Source organism: Bos mutus, chromosome 8, assembly GCF_027580195.1.
Source record: "Bos mutus isolate GX-2022 chromosome 8, NWIPB_WYAK_1.1, whole genome shotgun sequence".
Lineage (NCBI taxonomy): Eukaryota > Metazoa > Chordata > Mammalia > Artiodactyla > Bovidae > Bos > Bos mutus.
Window position 1 is genome coordinate 2,959,668 of NC_091624.1, and position 16,848 is coordinate 2,976,515.

General features: G+C 40.1%; 1 protein-coding gene across 1 annotated transcript in view; it reads left to right on the top strand.

Annotated features, from left to right (window-relative positions):
* Positions 1-15,600, top strand: part of MEGF9 (multiple EGF like domains 9) — an 80,537-nt gene extending 64,937 nt beyond the window's left edge. Inside the window, 3 exon segments of the mRNA XM_005889501.3 lie at positions 8,289-8,432; positions 8,926-9,195; positions 10,982-15,600. Of these exon segments, the coding sequence (XP_005889563.2) occupies positions 8,289-8,432; positions 8,926-9,195; positions 10,982-11,433 (866 nt within the window). The 3' untranslated portion in view covers positions 11,434-15,600.
* The last annotated feature ends 1,248 nt before the right edge of the window (positions 15,601-16,848 follow it).

Genomic DNA, 16,848 nt, shown 5'->3' on the forward strand with positions numbered 1-16,848 from the left:
CTTCCTTCAGGCCTTCAGCTAAATGTTACTTTCACTAGAAAGCAGTCTATGCACCAAGCTAAATGACAGTTTCCCCAGTTATACACTCTCATATACATGGGTTTTTTCATAGCACATATCACAGTTTGTAATAATACCTTTTATTTGTGGTTGAGTCATATATGGTTTGTTCACTACACTGTAAGTTTCATACCAGTTTTGTTCACCATTTTTCACATTTATCTTGGAAATTAGTCCACAGTAAGTATTTACTAACTTTTTGTTGGATGAATGACCAAATGAATGGGAGAACTTACAGAGGAAAATGAGTTTCAGTCCTGGATGACAGAAGCGCCTCATCATGTTGAGTAGGTTTAAGTCGCTGCCTGATTCATTTGTGGCACCAGGAAGCAGTCTACACTGTGGGTTCTCATTTCTGATCTTCCTCGTGGCAGTGGGGTAGCTCTCTTAAATGTCACGTAAATCCCAACCTGTTTTTGGTCAGGAGATAATTTAAGGCAAAAGAAATGCTTTTCGTGGTTATGATTTCTAAAGGCTAGTAATAAGAAATAAATGATTTATCTGTTTGGAAGTATGATAAAAGTGGAATCTAACATGAGAGAGTATAGATACTCCATATGACACTGTCAGCTTAATACAAAATCAGTCTTTGCTTTTGTCTCAAATTTTGAAGACTTTCCCACCAGCAGCGTCCTGGTGCACAAGATTGCCCTCTGGTGGCCACTTACTGCGTTGTCACAGGCCTTACTCCCCCCTCACCCCTCATCTCACCTACACCTTGTATGTTAGATTGAATTAGATTTTTAAAGTAACCTTTTTGTGATAAAATATATTGAGAAAAATATTTTAGAAAGCAATATGTATCAGAAGTCTTAAAAATACTTCCCTGATTAAGTAGTTCTTTTTCCCAAAATCAATTTTTAGGAAATAATTCAAAATTCCTAAAAAGCTTTATGTTCAAAGATGCTCACCACAGTGGCAGTTATAATTCTAAGAAATTAGACAACTTTACTTCTAACAACAGAAAATGAAGCAAATCAAGTTATCTAGGCAGTACACTATAAGAGCACAGAAAATGAAATCTTGACTTACCTTGGACTAATTACTTAGTCTTTTCACTTAGGAATTTGGTATTATAGCAGTAACTGCCTAATGCTATGTTATGAAGATTCAGTGCGATATGTTTATCCAGAGCCTGGCTCATTACAAGCAACAATAAATAGGCTTCCCAGGTGGCTCAGTGGTGAAGAATCTGCTTGTAATTCAGGAGTCTTGGGTTCAGTCCCTGGGTCGGAAAGATCCCCTGGAGAAGGAAATGGCAACACACTCAGTATTCTTGCCTGGAGAATCCCATGGACAGAGGAGCCTGGTGGGCCACAGTCCCTAGGGTCCCAGAGAGTTGGACACCAACATGAGAGAGAGAACGAAGCAGGACAATTACATGTGCCTGTATTTAGCCTGTCTAAGAAGCAAAGCCCAAAACTTCTCCATATAAAAGAGAGATTCAAGGAAAAGTATTCAAAATCTTAATGACAGATTTCTTCGGTGATTTTTTTTTCTTCTTTCTGTTCTCCTGTATTTTTATAGATTTTCTTTCTTCAACACATATTTCCCTTAAAATGGAGGTAGGTGGACTGTTATTTTTTGAGCTAAAATTTTATGTTCACATGGGCTTCCCTTGTGGCTCAGCTGGTAGAGAATCCTCCTGCAATATGGGAGACCTGGGTTCGATGCCTGGGTTGGGAAGATCCCCTGGAGAAGGGAAAGGCTACCCACTCCAGTATTCTGGCCTGGAGAATTCCATGGACTGCATGGGGTTGCAAAGAGTCGGACACGACTGAGCGACTTTCACTTCACCATGTTCACATAGCGTATACTTCTCTGTGAGGATTTAAGGTGCCTTCGTGTATTCATAGTGTCACATGGTGAATACTTTGACCTCAGCAGCTTGACGGGCTTGCCCACTCCTTCATCACTCAGTGACCTTCTTCACTTTAGGATATCACCCATTTCCCCCCTTTTTTTCATGATCACTTCTGCTAGATCTTCTTTTCAGCTATAAGCCCTGGAGTGTCTGAGGTTTGTCTTGACACATTTGTCTTCTGCATTTATACTTTCCCTGCATGATCTCATTCAGTCCTTTGAATTTAAGTGCCATCTGCAAATGTTCTGATAACCAGATTTACATTTCTCCCTTGGTTGCTACACTCAGAGCTCTAACAGTGCCCTTGACATCTTCACTTGAGCGCTCCGTGTGGCACTGTAGCCTGATGCATCCAAAACAGCTCTTGATTTTACTCTATACGCTAAGCCTACTTTGCCCCTCGTGTTCTTCATTTGGTGACTGGCACCACACGAGTCATATTTGCTCTTCCTTTTTGTAAATATCTGGGGCTTCCCAGGTGGCACTAGTGATAAAAACCCTATTTACCAATGCTGGAGACATAAGAGATGTGGGTTCAATCTCTTGAGTCAGGAAGATCCCCCAGAGGAGGGCATGGCAACCCACTTCAGTATTCTTGCCTGGAGAATGGACAGAGGCGCCTGGAGAGCTTCAGTCCATGGGATCGCGAAGCAGTGAACATGACTAAGCGACTCAGCACGTGTGCATGCGTTGTAAATATCCAGTCCGTCAGCGAGTTCTGCTCAGCCTGCCATTCAGCGTGACCTTCATTGCCATCCTCCTTGTCTAACCAACTGTCACCTCTCGAAACTGTTTTCACCGTCTCTCATCTGATCATTCTGCCCCTTTTCTTGTCCCGATCCTCTGAGCCCCTCTCTACCACAGTCCAGTCTCCACATAACAACCAGAATGATCTTTTAAAAATGTAAAACCGGATCATGTCATTCCCATGCTCAAACCCACCAAAGGCTTCCCATCCCTCTTCGAATAAAATTCAAACTGCCTTCCATAACTAGGTTTTCTTGGCCTCTGGCTTTCTTTCGGACCTTATGGTGATTCTGTTACCCGCTGCCTTGTTTCCTTAGGCTGTCCTTCTTTCTGTTTAACAGGATAAAGTTTGCCTTCTGTTCAGTAGAGAAGATTAGGCATTAAAAAAAAAACGAAGTAACTTGCTGCATTTCTGACAGGTTATATGTGAACTAGAGATAGTGAAATAAAGAAAGAAAAGGCTTTTTACAGGTGGTGATTTATGTTTCCAAAGCTTTGTCACTGAGTTTGGTTGGAAAGGAATCCTACATTCTTTCCTTTGACCAGTTATTTTCTTGGTCACCCCCACCAGACTTTTTTGATGCTTAGCCAAGGAGCATGAGATCATCTTCAGGAAACACTAGTTCCTTTTTTTTTTTTTGCTCCTTTGGCCATCTTTCAGCAAAGAAAATGTGAATTTTAAGACAGTATTGTTATATTTTGGAGGTTCCAGGCAAAGCATAACGAACAAAGTTACACTTCAGCTAATTCTCATAGCATATCATTTATCATGATCGAAAGATTCTCAAGTTTCCGGTTTTAAAAGGAATTTAGATCTCATCCGGTTCAACTTTCCTAATTTATAGATGAGGAATTTGAAGCTTAAAGAGAAAACACTATATCCTATGGAGCAGTTTTTCACCCTCCGAAATATTTACATATATTAAATCATTGGGCAGGGAGTTATGATTCCATTTTACAGATTAAAAAAGTGAAACTCAGAGAAGCTATTTGCTGAAGGTCACTCAGAGAAGCTTCCCTGGTAGCTCAGCTGGTAAAGAATCCACCTGCACTGCAGGAGACCCTGGTTCAATACCTGGGTCGAGAAGACCCCCTGGAGAAGGCTACCCACTCCAATATTCTTGAGCTTCCCTGGTGGCTCAGCTGGTAAAGATTCCGCCTGCAATGCAGAAGACCTGGGTTCGATCCCTGGGTTTGGAAGATCCCCTGGAGAAGGAAACAGCTACCCACTCTAGGATTCTGGCCTGGAGAATTCCATGGACTGTATAGTCCATTGTGTCACAGAGTTGGACACGACAGAGCAACTTTCAGTTTCACTCAGGGAAGCTATTTGTTGAAGAGGTTCAGCTGAGAATAGAACTCATATCTGACATTAAATACATGATAATGATAAACACACATCATTTTTCTTATGCTATGTTGCCTCCCAAAGAGGATTTGTAAGCTGGTAGAAAAGCAGATTCATATTATTAGTTCCTACTGTAAATGGATTTTAAAGTTATTTTTATTTTTATTATAAAAAATCAGTCTTTAATTTTGTACATGAAATGCTTTTTAAGTTGCATGCTAAAGTCTTTGACTGTGTGGATCACAACAAACATCTTCAAGAGATGGGAATACCAGACCACCTTACCTGTCTCCTGAGAAATCTGTATGCAGGTCAAGAAGCAACAGTTAGAACCGGACATGGAACAACAGACTGGTTCCAAATTGGGAAAGGCTGTACATCAAGGCTGCTTATTTAACATATGCAGAGCACATCATGAAAATGCCAGGCTGGATGAAGCACAAGCTGGAATCAAAATTGCCAGGAGAAATACCAGTAACCTCAGATATGCAGATGACACCACCCTTATGACAGAAAGTGAAGAGGAACTAAAGAGCTTTGATGAAAGTGAAAGAGGAGAGTGAAAAAGCTGGCCTAAAACTCAGCATTCAAAAAACCTAGATCACGGCATCTGGTCCCATTGCTTCATGGCAAATAGAGGGGGAAACAGTGGAAACAGTGAGACACTTTATTTTCTTGGGCTCCAGAATCACTGCAGATGGTGATTGCAGCCATGAAATTAAAAGATGCTTGCTCCTTGGAAGAAAAGCTATGACCAACCTAGATAGCGTACTAAAAAGCAGAGACATTACTTTGCCAACAAAGGTCCGTCTAGTCAAGGCTATGGTTTTCCCAGTGGTCGTGTATGGATGTGAGAGTTGGACCATAAAGAAAGCTGAGCGCCGAAGAATGGATGCTTTTGAACTGTGGTGTTGGAGAAGACTCTTGAGAGTCCCTTGGACTGCAAGGAGATCCAACCAGTCCATCCTAAAGGAAATCAATCCTGAATATTCACTGGAAGGACTGATGGGGAAGCTGAAACTCCAATACTTTGGACACCTGATGTGAAGAACTGACTCACTGGAAAAGACCCTGATTTGGGGAAAGATTGAAGTCAGGAGGAAAAGGGGGCGACAGAGGATGAGATGGTTGGATAGCATCACCGACTTGATGTACTTGAGTTTGAGCAAGCTCTGGGAGTTGCTGATGGACAGGGAGGCCTGGCGTCCTGTAGTCCATGGGGTTGCAAAGAGTCGGACACAACTGAGTGACTGAATTGAACTCAGTTCTTGAAATGTTTTACAGTATGCATGTGATATACTTTACAATGTATTAATTTTATAATCAGAAGAATTTAAGACAGTAAAAATAATAGTGATAAGTGCATAGTAGAAACACTTTGAAAGTTAAAGGGGAAAACACTTACCTGACAGTTGTCCCCACTCCTGTAGTGAGCATTCTGGTGTATTCATGTCTGGTCTGTCCGTATTAATCTTGCTTATTCTCTAGCTGTGTTCCAGGTGTGTGTGATTTTTAAATAACATAGAGTGATGAGTTTTCAAAAACCTGTGAATTCTGTTGTTATACTTGTTTTTATCCTTACTTTTAAGATAACATACTCACCACGTAGAGTTATTTTTTTCTTATTGACTTCTCATTGCAGCTTATGGCATAAAACAAATCAAAATTAAAAATTTTTCTGGAGAAAATGTAAAATGCTCTAAAATAAATGGTTTAGGAGAGTGGAACTGTATTGTGATAAGCAGAGAGACAGATGTTTGTGGTCTTTTCTAGAATAGTAGAAAGTCCCAAAATAATAAGCATGTAGGTCCATAACATTATAGGAGCAAAATATTATATATATGTAATTATTTCCATTGAACATTTTTAATATGGGGAGAGCAGGTAGACAGATTTTATACATAAAGCAAGTTTTGTATTTTCCAGCCTGCAGAACACTTTGACTTTTAACATTATTTTATTTTTACAACAAGAATGTACAGTTTCCTAGTATGTATTTTTCAGCTATTTTTATCGTCACGAAGATACATAGCTAAAGAGGGATCAGGATATAATAGGATCTGGGAAGAAATCAGTACCTGAAGTGTTCGTCACTATATGAGGATATACTACTTGTTGTATATATGAAATATATCATTCGCAGTATCAGACCTTAAAAGTTATATGATTAAAAGTGATATTTACATGCAAATGTGATTTAAGGGTTAAGTGTTCATATAAAAAATTTTTAAATGTCTTTCTAGATAAGTTCATGAAGTTTCAAAGAACTTTGCTGTAATTGCTTAAGAGTTGAGAGTTGACATGTATGTTAATAATTGTATGTATATTAATCATTCTTTTAGTTTTTCAAATCTTATTCCAGTTGTCAGATCATTTTATTACACAATCTCATTCTGTCTCTTCTTTTTTGTAAATATTTCACTAGTAAGGAAGAGGAATCAAATAAAATTATTTATGATGGTTTTAGCATTGAACTGTAGTTAGCTTAGCATGTAAACTTTTTATTGTCTTCCTAGATTTCTACATAGACTTCACTCATTTCTGCGATAGTAGTTCTGAGTGTCTCTTTGAATGTAAATTATACAGTTTTGTTCCGTTTGTAGACATTATGCTCCTTCAGTGCCCATCGAATGTCCTTCCTAATAGGGGACCAAAGGGTATTATTAAGACACACACAACTTTGCTTGGCTCCTTCCTTTTCATTTCATTATTGTTTTCATTTTTATTTTAAATTTTAAAATATAAAGCCATGTGGAGCATAATATGACAAATACTCATGTACCCACACCTAGAGAACTATTAACATTTTGGTATTTTGCTTAATAGAAAATTTCCAAATAGAGTTGGAGTCCTTCTCTTTGTTTTCTTCCCTACTTTCATTTTCTTCCCTCCCTCTACAGAGATAAACAAAGCATAAAACTTGCCTATACCCTCTCAGTCTATGGTTAGTTTTTATTGCATTTGAATGTATCCCTCTGCCTAGGGTATTATGTATCCATTTGCTTAGTATTGTTTAGTATGGCTTTTAAATTTTTACTTCAGTCAGTCGATCAGGGGCCTTCCCTGGCAGTGCAGTGGTTGAGACTCCAGACTCGGTGCTCCCAGTGTGGGAGATGCAGATCTGACCCCGGGTTGGGGAGCGAAGATCCCATGTTCCTTGCAATTTGCCAAAAAAATTTTTATTTTTTAGTTTTTTTTGCAGAGGAATAAATGTTTATTGAGTTGAGAGGAAAAATCTCTGAACATAGAATTAATTACAAAGCATAAATCACTCTTTTAAATGAGGGTAATATGGATATTTTAGATAAATGCAACTAAGAAAACTCAAGGCATAAGAAGGAATTGTGAGAAATAAAGATAGAATTAATATATACTATTTTCATATATTTAGGTCAAGGGAGGAGTGATTATACTTCATATGCTCTGAGGTTCTTCCTGTGGGGGGTAACGTTATTGGTTAATTTTGGACTTAGGTTATTTTATACATTTTTATTTTATTATTTGTTTAAATTTATTTTAATTGGAGGCTAATTACTTTACAGTATTGTAGTGGTTTTGCCATACATTGACATGAATCCGCCACGGGTGTACATGTGTTCCCCATCCTGACCCTCCCTCCCCATCCCATCCCTCAGGGTCATCCCAGTGCACCGGCCCTGAGCACCCTGTTTCATGCATAGAACCTGGATTGACGATCTATTTCACATATGATAATTTTTTAAATCAATTAATTTGTACAAAATTTCCCCCCCAAATTTTAAAAATCAATTAATTTGTACAAAATAATTAAGCACTCCTTTTTTATGTATTATTCTGCAGTTTGCTTTTTTCCATGCAATATTTGTAGGATTTATGTGTATTCATACATATAGGCCTAGTTTCCTTATTTAGCTACAGAATCCCAACCAAGGAAATAACACAGTTTATCTATTCTTCTTTTAATAGATCTTTAGGTTGTTTTTTTTTTTCTTTGCAAATTGTTGGCCTGCTTTCGGTATGTAGTCAATCAATCAACAAGGGCTTATTACAACTCTAGTCATGTACCCAGCCCCTTCCTAAAGCGTTTACAGGCTAGTAGGGACCGGAGCTGTAGGCCTGTTCAGTGTAGGAGTAAGATGGGAGAGAAACTGAACTCTGCGACCTGTGTTGGGTGACTTTTTCTGGTTTCCGCTTAAGGTTTTTTTGGTTTGTAGGTACATATAATTTATTTAAAGTTACCGTGCTTTTGCAGTAAATCTTTAACTTCTTAAAATGATTTGCTTCTTTTAGGTGCTTGTTTCAATTGCCAGGATAACAGCGAAGGGGATCACTGTGAAGAATGCACAGAAGGATTTTATCAGAGTCCTGATGGCTCGAAAGAATGTCTTCGCTGCCCTTGTTCAGCAGTGACATCTACAGGCAGTTGTATCATAAGTAAGGCCTTTCTCTAAATACTCATTTTTAGAGGAAAAATCAGTGAGTCAGTGATCAGCAGGTAGAAAGTTCTAGATGCTGTAGGTGAAAGGGAGTTATGAAAACAGTAAAGCTTTGCAGTAAATGCATTTGTGAAATGAGACACAAAGGAGGGATGAGAGTGTTGTTGTTAAAGCTGTATTTTATCCTGTCTTACGCGATTAAAGAGGAAGAAATAAAAGAATTACGAGTGCCTCTCCATCTCAATTACTCAGATTCTTTAGATGAGCGTACTTCTTTTGTTCTCTTTAGGTTTTCTGGACAATTAATAAATAAAGTGTAAATTGTTACTTTGGATTCCATGTGTTTCTTAAGTTTGAGAGGAGATAATAGGCGGAGGCTGTAAAATGTTTTTTTGTATGTGTGGGGGGGGCGGGGGCGGGGTTAGTAGTAGTTTTGCATCTTGAAACAACTTGAAATTGTACTAAACCATGTTGGTGTTCTTGCTCTTTAGAGTTGGGTGAATCGGAACCTGAATGTGTCCAGTGTAAAGACGGTTACACAGGCCAGAACTGCAATGACTGTAACCACGGCTACTATAATTCTGACAGCATCTGTGTGGAGTGCCAGTGCCACGGCCACGTGGACCCAGTTAAGACTCCAAGGGTTTGTGAGCCCGAGAGCGGGGAGTGCATCAGCTGCCTCCACAACACCACCGGCTTTTGGTGTGAAAACTGCCTGGACGGTTACGATCGAGACCTCGAGGGAAACTGCATCACGAAAGGTAAAACTTCTCCTAAGGGTGTACAGTTAATATCTTAACCTAGCAAGGAAAATGTCAGGACAACTACTTTTAGCTTCGTAAAACCTTCCAGTCCCACCAGGGAAGTTTTTTTGGGAAATAGATTTCGATAGAGATTTGCCCAAAGAGATTCCCTTCTATTCCTGCTGCTCTGCTGAGACTCCAGAGTCAACTCCAGAAGTTTGAGGACCATGATGAAGTCATTGCGGTGTTCTCACATCTTCTCTTCATCTGTTTTTATTTTAATAATTTAAAGTCCTGTCGTTTCTTTTATCTTTTGCTTCCTGTATTCTCATCACTTCCAGGGATCATCAAAGATCTTTTTAAGTAGAAACCTACAACTTGACTAGAAGTTAGCTGAGAAATAAGAATTTATTCCAGCTTCTGTCCTAACTTTGAGCCTAAGTTTTCCCACCTGATGGAGGAAATAGTAAAAATATTCCTTCATTTTTGAAAGAAAAAAGTTACTCATGTGGCAAAATGTTTCTTACAGGGAAGTTCAGTAAGGATTCAGATAAAAATTAATGATTAGAAATTCGGGATGAGTTGGGGATATTCAGACTTACTTAGGTCATAGAGATCAGACCATGCTCTTCTATAAACTGTTCTTTGATATTCTGACAGAAGCCGAATCCTGGGCTGATACAGTTGCCCTTTGGCAAGAGTTAGTCTTGTACCATTTTCTTGATATCCTTATTCTGCTGTGATCAAGGCTCAAACACTCAGATTGAACCCTATCCCTAGTCCAGAGAACCTGCCACTCAATTTTCTTTCCCACTGGAGGCGTACGCCTTGTCCGTATTTAGCTGACCAGGCTGTGATGACTTTCCTTATTAGCTATTAGGGAATGTAAGACACGCCTCTTTTTAGGGTGGATTGGTGTGCCGGCTGTGGTGATGAATTGTGATGATAACAGGGATCATTTCATCGAGTGCCTAGTATGTGCCACGCACTATGGGCATTAAATGTAACGATGTTCTATACTTTATTTAATCCTTCCCAAGGACTCTGTAAAATAGATACCGTTATTCCCATTTCATAGGTGAGGAATCTCAGTTTTAAGAAGATTGGCTCACTTATTTATTGCTACACAGTTCTACTTGATCCCAAAGCTTTTGGTATTTCTACTGAGCTATGCTGCATTAGAAGTACACAGTATAGTACCTTAGTTGTAAAATAACTATATCTATTTAAAGGAAAAATCACTATGCTGGCAATGGCTGTTTTCTCTCTCAGCTGATGTCAACTATGGCCATTTAAATTGTGTTTTTCAGAAGCAACTAGAAATGCAATTTTCCCTATTTTGTTTTTGCCCCCATTAAAGAGAATTTTACCTTTATGAAGTGCCATCAGACATGCTGAACTTATTTTAGTTCAAACGAGTATTAGCTATCCCTTTCACTTTTAACAAAGTGATTTAGAAGTCACTAGTGACATACTTACTACCTTTTCAGGAATTTGTGTGAATCTATTCAAGAGTACAGGAGGATGGAAAACTCCAACATTAGAATTTTCCCAAAGATTGTAGTATGGATATTATATACGTTTTGGATAACAGCCATGGGTGTAATAATCTAGTTTTCTAGACCCTGATTCTTTCCACTATATTTCTTGAGAAATTATTTTTTAACTTACTTTAACATTACTTGAAAGCAGAGTATCATGTCAACATCCCATATCAACTTCCACTCCCATGTGTATTTCTTTTATTGTTTCTTAAAACCAGATATTTTGTCCTTTACATTTCATCCTCTGTTTTTATTTTCAGAAGTTATCGTTCCAACACCTGAAGGTTCTACCACTCTGGTCTCCAGGGCCCCTTTGACCACGTCAGTGCCCACCCCTGTTAGAAATAGCACCTTTGCCCCTGCCACCCCGCAGACTGTCTTTGCAGTCAGCTCTGCAGAGAACAGCACGTCGGCCTTAGCGGACGTGTCATGGACCCAATTTAACATCATCATTTTGACAGTCATCATCATTGTGGTGGTGCTGCTGATGGGGTTTGTGGGGGCTGTGTATATGTACCGGGAGTACCAAAACCGGAAACTCAACGCCCCCTTTTGGACCATCGAGCTGAAAGAAGACAATATCAGTTTCAGCAGCTACCACGACAGCATTCCCAACGCAGATGTGTCAGGATTGTTGGAAGATGATGGCAATGAAGTGGCTCCCAACGGGCAGCTGACCCTGACGACCCCAATGCATAACTATAAAGCCTGAGGAGGAGCCAGAGCTGTTCTCCTGGACTTTAAGGCCACAGTGCTTACTAAGACAGCATCATTCTCTGCGCCACAGCCTGGGTAGAGTCGCTGAGATGAGAAAGCAAAGGCATGTAGTGCATCGGAAATTTTCAGGTACAAACGTGTAATGTACTTAGCCTGTTACTCTTAGTTTTCCTATGAAGATCTGAAGCAGTCACCGACGATGAGGACTTGAAGTAAAGTGTATTTTTGTACCGAACCACGTGGGAGGGTAGAAGGCTGGGCCTCTCAGTGCAGCCCCAGTCCGCTTTGACCTCCAAACAGATTCCTGGGGGAATGTTCACCATCAGTGGAAACAGGATGATGGATGTGGAGGAGAAAGGACTGCCAGAAGACTTTATCTCCATTCTTGATAAAGGAAGGCCAGGAAGGATATTCATTTTACTGGACTAAAAGACATCCTTGAGGAAAAGCTGATATTTGGGCTGTGTCATAATACACAATCTTGATTGTTTCTATAATAGGGGCAGTGAAGTCCCAAGAAGATCTTTAGAAGGGTTTGATTTTTCTTTCCAGAGTTTTTGCTCAATAATAAGATTAAAGCACAGGATAAGCTTCTAATGGTAGAGAGAGGAAGGCAATGTCTGGGAAAGCATAAAGCTGATGATTCTCCTTAAGGCCTCAGTGTAAATGATAAATTGTTTAAAAAGAAGGACTATTCCTGCCTCTAGAGAAATAAGGTGTATATAGTTAATGTAGAATATCTGGTCAGCATTGTATTTGTATCTATTTGTAAAAAAAAAAATCATGTCTTATTTTATCATCTAGAATTTATTTGTATAGCAGTTAATGGCATTGTAAAAAGAAAACGTGGGTTAAAATGCTGTGAAATAGATGGCAATATTGCTGGAGCTGGGACTCTGGTGAGCATCGGTGACTTTTAGTCCCTCTTTTGACACTGTTGAAATTTATAACAGGTTGGATGTTTCTAATTTTTCCCTTTTTCAGTCTAAAAGTAGAGTTCTATCGTCTTTGACTTCCTATAGATTCAAGCAATAGATTTTGAAGACAATGATTGTTAAGCTGGGACACAAGGCTGCATTCTCCAAACTACTCACCTGTTTAGACATTAGCTTCTCTATATTTTACATAGATTAAAGTAGAACAAACACATGCTTATTAAAAAAATTTTTTAAGTAACAATAGTCTTCCAAAGGAAGAAATGTTTTAGCTCCAAAAGAAAAGCCATCATATCACTTGGGATCCGCTGTGAAATATCATACCTGTGAACTATTTATATTCTCTCCCACCCCCAAATACTCCTGCATTTGAATGTAGCCGGTCACTCAGATGCCACGGGGTGTGGACCACGTCCTGCATACTGCAGTTCTTGTATCTTCCTGTCTGGCTGGAAGGTGGCTCCGTGGTTGAGAGGGTATAGTCAGGCATTGCATTTACACGCAGTTTTTTCTTTGAGGCCATCTCTGCCTTTGCTCTCCTCTAATTATGATGTTGACAGATTGTAGATTAAGGAAAGCCAGGAAAAACAACCAGAAGTCAAATGCAGATATTTATTAGGAGGAAGAACAAACTGTCAAGTAGTTAGAAAAAAAAAAAGCAAAAATTAAACCTACGAACCCCTGCCAAGCTGATCACCCTACCTGACTTCTCCAGAGAAAAACCTGGAATTTGGTCATCCCTCTGCAGTTGGAGATGATGCTCTGGAGGATGTACAGGCAGATAATCTACTTCTAGTAACTGGAGAGGCTCTGGATATCTGGCCATTGCTCATGAAAGAGAGATCACATTAAAATCAGATAATGTTTCTATAGCCCTCTGCAGTTTGCAAGGCGGCTTTCTGTACCTGTGTCCTTCGTTCCTCACCACAGGCCTTTGAGGAAGTAATTGTTGTTCCCAGTTATCGGTGAGGTTAAATGTCGTGTTCAAGGCTACACCGTATGTTATTAGGCTTGGAATCAGGACTCCTAACTCAGAAGCACATGTTTTTTTCAGCTGTATGCTTGTGCAGAAATGACCCAGCTGCAGACATTGGAAGGCTGGGAGGAAGAATCCCATCTGTGAACGTTTCTGATTTTTGTAAATACAAGGTACAATCCAGGGCTATATAGCCACGAAGGACTTTGCAGAAAGAACATGGAGGATTACTCTCTGAAGCCAGTGTTGGTGATAAAATAAAAATACCAGTCAGTGCTTCATAAAAGGAAACTGATCTTTCCAAGCAGGGAAAGAAAACCCGATTTCCCCAGCAGCTGCCACATATGCGTATAGAGACTGTTCCAAGGAATTGTGTCACGCCCTCAAAGCCAGGGATTGAGGATAGTGGGACATGAACGTTTGTTCACAGAAGTTAACACAATAAAGAAAGAAAGAGTTTGTTGGGGTCTAAGAGCCAAAGCTGAACGAACAGTCCAGATTCTGGCTATGTAGACATTCCTTGAAACAGACGTTAAAAGGAGTTGCAAAAATCGAATCACAAAGAACGTTTACATATTTATGAACAGAGCCTAGGTCATGTTCTTAATTTATCCTGGTGGAAAAAATTAAGCTCTTAAAATCTATTTTAAATAATATTCTTTAGTGTTCTGTGTTTCTGCTGGTGGAGGTAATTTTGCTCTAAAGTAGAAATCCATCATGAAGTGATCTACCACCAAAATCACTCTAGGAAATTGGCCTGAGAAAAATGCCTTGCACAGCAGTCATTCCGCTAGAAGTGTGATCCCCACGCACCAGGGTCCCATACGTCCTTTAGAAAGACTAAAGAGTGTCTCAGAAGTAGGGATGTGTTTATTTTCAAATGCGGTGAGACTAGTGTGAATCTGATTGACGAATGACAGATACTGCTGTGGGATGACATTTTCATCTTCATTAATTCATTGCAGTGAGCCCTGTGCATTTCTGACAGTCATGTGTCCTGGGTAGTGTTGAGAAGTGTGTCTGTCCTCCTTTACTTTCCCCTCCCTACTGCTGTCCTCTAGCTCCCAGAGGTGTCTTACTAATAGAATTTCTCTAGTTACAGAGAAAAATGATGATAAAACTAAACCTCATGTATACTAAGGTCCTGTGGACTTAATGTGTTACTTTTAGGGAACCTGAATTTTAAGAGCGAACAGAGCTGACACGGAATGGGAGGAGAGAGGTTTGTGGGGGAGAGGATTTGTGGAAGCGTCGCGTTGTATGTCTGCACTCTCGCCCCAGGATTCCTGGAGACTTTGACCGTTAAGCAGCACTCAGTGACCTGCGGCTCGCTGTGGCCAGCTGAGTGCCTGGAGGACACGTAGCCCTTCTTGTGCTGCTCTGGAGCCAGAGCTGAAACGACAGCCCTTCCTACTGACAGCCCTAGTTTGGACCGCATTATTAAATCATTCACTTTGGTCCTGTCTTTCTTTGTAGGACATACGGTCAACATAGCACCTCTGATTATGAACATTCCCTGGTTCTTATATTTTGAGGTATGTGGGAAGGAGTTCAATTTATATATCACAAGGAAAGAAAGCTCCCACAAAAATTTCGGAAAACTAAAAAGCAACCCCAGGTAACCCGTTAGGGCAAAGGAAGCGTCTCTGGCCTCGTCGACGAAGAGCCTGCGGTCCGCTACGATCGTCTCGGTAGGAGTTTGGGAGCTGAAACGAGTTTGGTGCGCAGGGGAGTGACGGGAGGTTAGTGTAAGTTTTCCCTTCAACCTTGAGCCAGTGACTACGCCAAGGGAAGAAGCAGGAAGAGCACACTGGTTCACCTGAAGACATCAAACGATACCACGTGAACCAAAAAGGCTACGGATCCCCAGAGTGTCAGAGGTCCAATGATGCTTTTTCAAAGGCCACTGGGAACCATCTGCAGTAACTGTACCAGCAGCTCTAGAACGCGAGACCAGGCCTGAGGCCTGCACTAGCCTGAGAGCTGACCAATTGAAAGCGACTTCATGCTAGGCACAAGCACTCTGTAATACGTTAAATTTCCGCCCAAGCAATTGGGAGTGTTTCTGAAACATTAAAATCATATTTATGTCACTAAAATTCTAACGCACATCTTAAAAACATGTCTCATACATATGCTGGACTAGGCTTCATGATGCATTTCTAAATTTGTGTATGATTTGAATATAAGAAAGAATTTATACAAGAGTGTTATTTAAAATTATTAAAAAAATAAATGTATATAATTTGTACCTGTTGTAGATTTGCTGTTTTACTTTTTTATGTGGTCACAGTTGTTGGAAGTCTTTTAATATGTGTCACAGATCACTTATTTTCAAACTGCTTCTTGAAAATCTTTGTGTCCTGCGTTTATTGATCATGCTTTCTGTTTCAAGAAGTTCCTTTAAAGAATGTTTTCCACTTAGGGGAAAAAAATGCCACACGAAGAATATTCCCCCTCTCAAAACACCCTGAAGCAAAAAGCATATATTAACATATAATCTTGTTTAATAACTGTCCCCTATGAGATCCATTGGACTTCCCTGGTAGCTCAGACATTAAAGCGTCTGCCTACAATGAGGGAGACTGAGTTCAATTCCTGGGTCCAGAAGATCCTCTGGAGAAGGAAATGGCAAAGCACTCCAGTACTCTTGCCTGGAAAATTCCATGGACGGAGGAGCATGGTAGGCTTCAGTCCATGGGGACACGACTGAGTGATGTCACTTTCTTTCTGTCTTTCTATGATATCCATTGGGCATCCCTGAAAGCTCAGTTGGTAAAGAATCTGCCTGCAATGCAGGAGACCCCAGTTCAATTCCTGGGTCAAGAAGAACCACTGGAGAAAGGATAGGCTACCCACTCTACTATTCTTGGGTTTCCCTTGTGGCTCAGCTGCTAAAGAATCCTCCTGCCATGTGGGGGACCTGGGTTCAATCCCTGGGTTGGGAAGATCCCCTGGAGAAGGGAAAGGCTATGCAGTCTATTCTTGCCTGGAGAATTCCATGGACTGTATAGTCCACGGGATCACAAAGAGTCAGATACGACTGAGCAACTTTAACTTCACTTTAATCTCTGCTCCAGATAAGGAAGAGTCTTAACCTTTCCTTATGCTCACTACCAACCGTATTAAAATAATGTATACTTTCCTGTATTTGCCAGGTTATATGATGTCTTTTTCCATTTGTTGGTACTGTCTCTTCTATCTATAATGTCCTGGAAAATGTTTATTCATTCTTTGCAACCGCTTGATAAAAGAGGGTTGATAAGTCCTTAACATATACCCCCGTTGGCCTAAAGAAGAATTCTCCTATTGCACATATTTTATTAAAAATACTTGTTCTGTTATGTCTTCCTTGGTAAACTGCAATCCTTGAAGCCAGGAGCACATGCTCTTTCGTCTCTAGTATCTGGCACAGTGCTGGCATACTGTGGGTACTCAGTAAATGGTGGTTTAAAACAAAAAGTACTTGACAGGTGCAATAGTTGATCTGAACTTATTT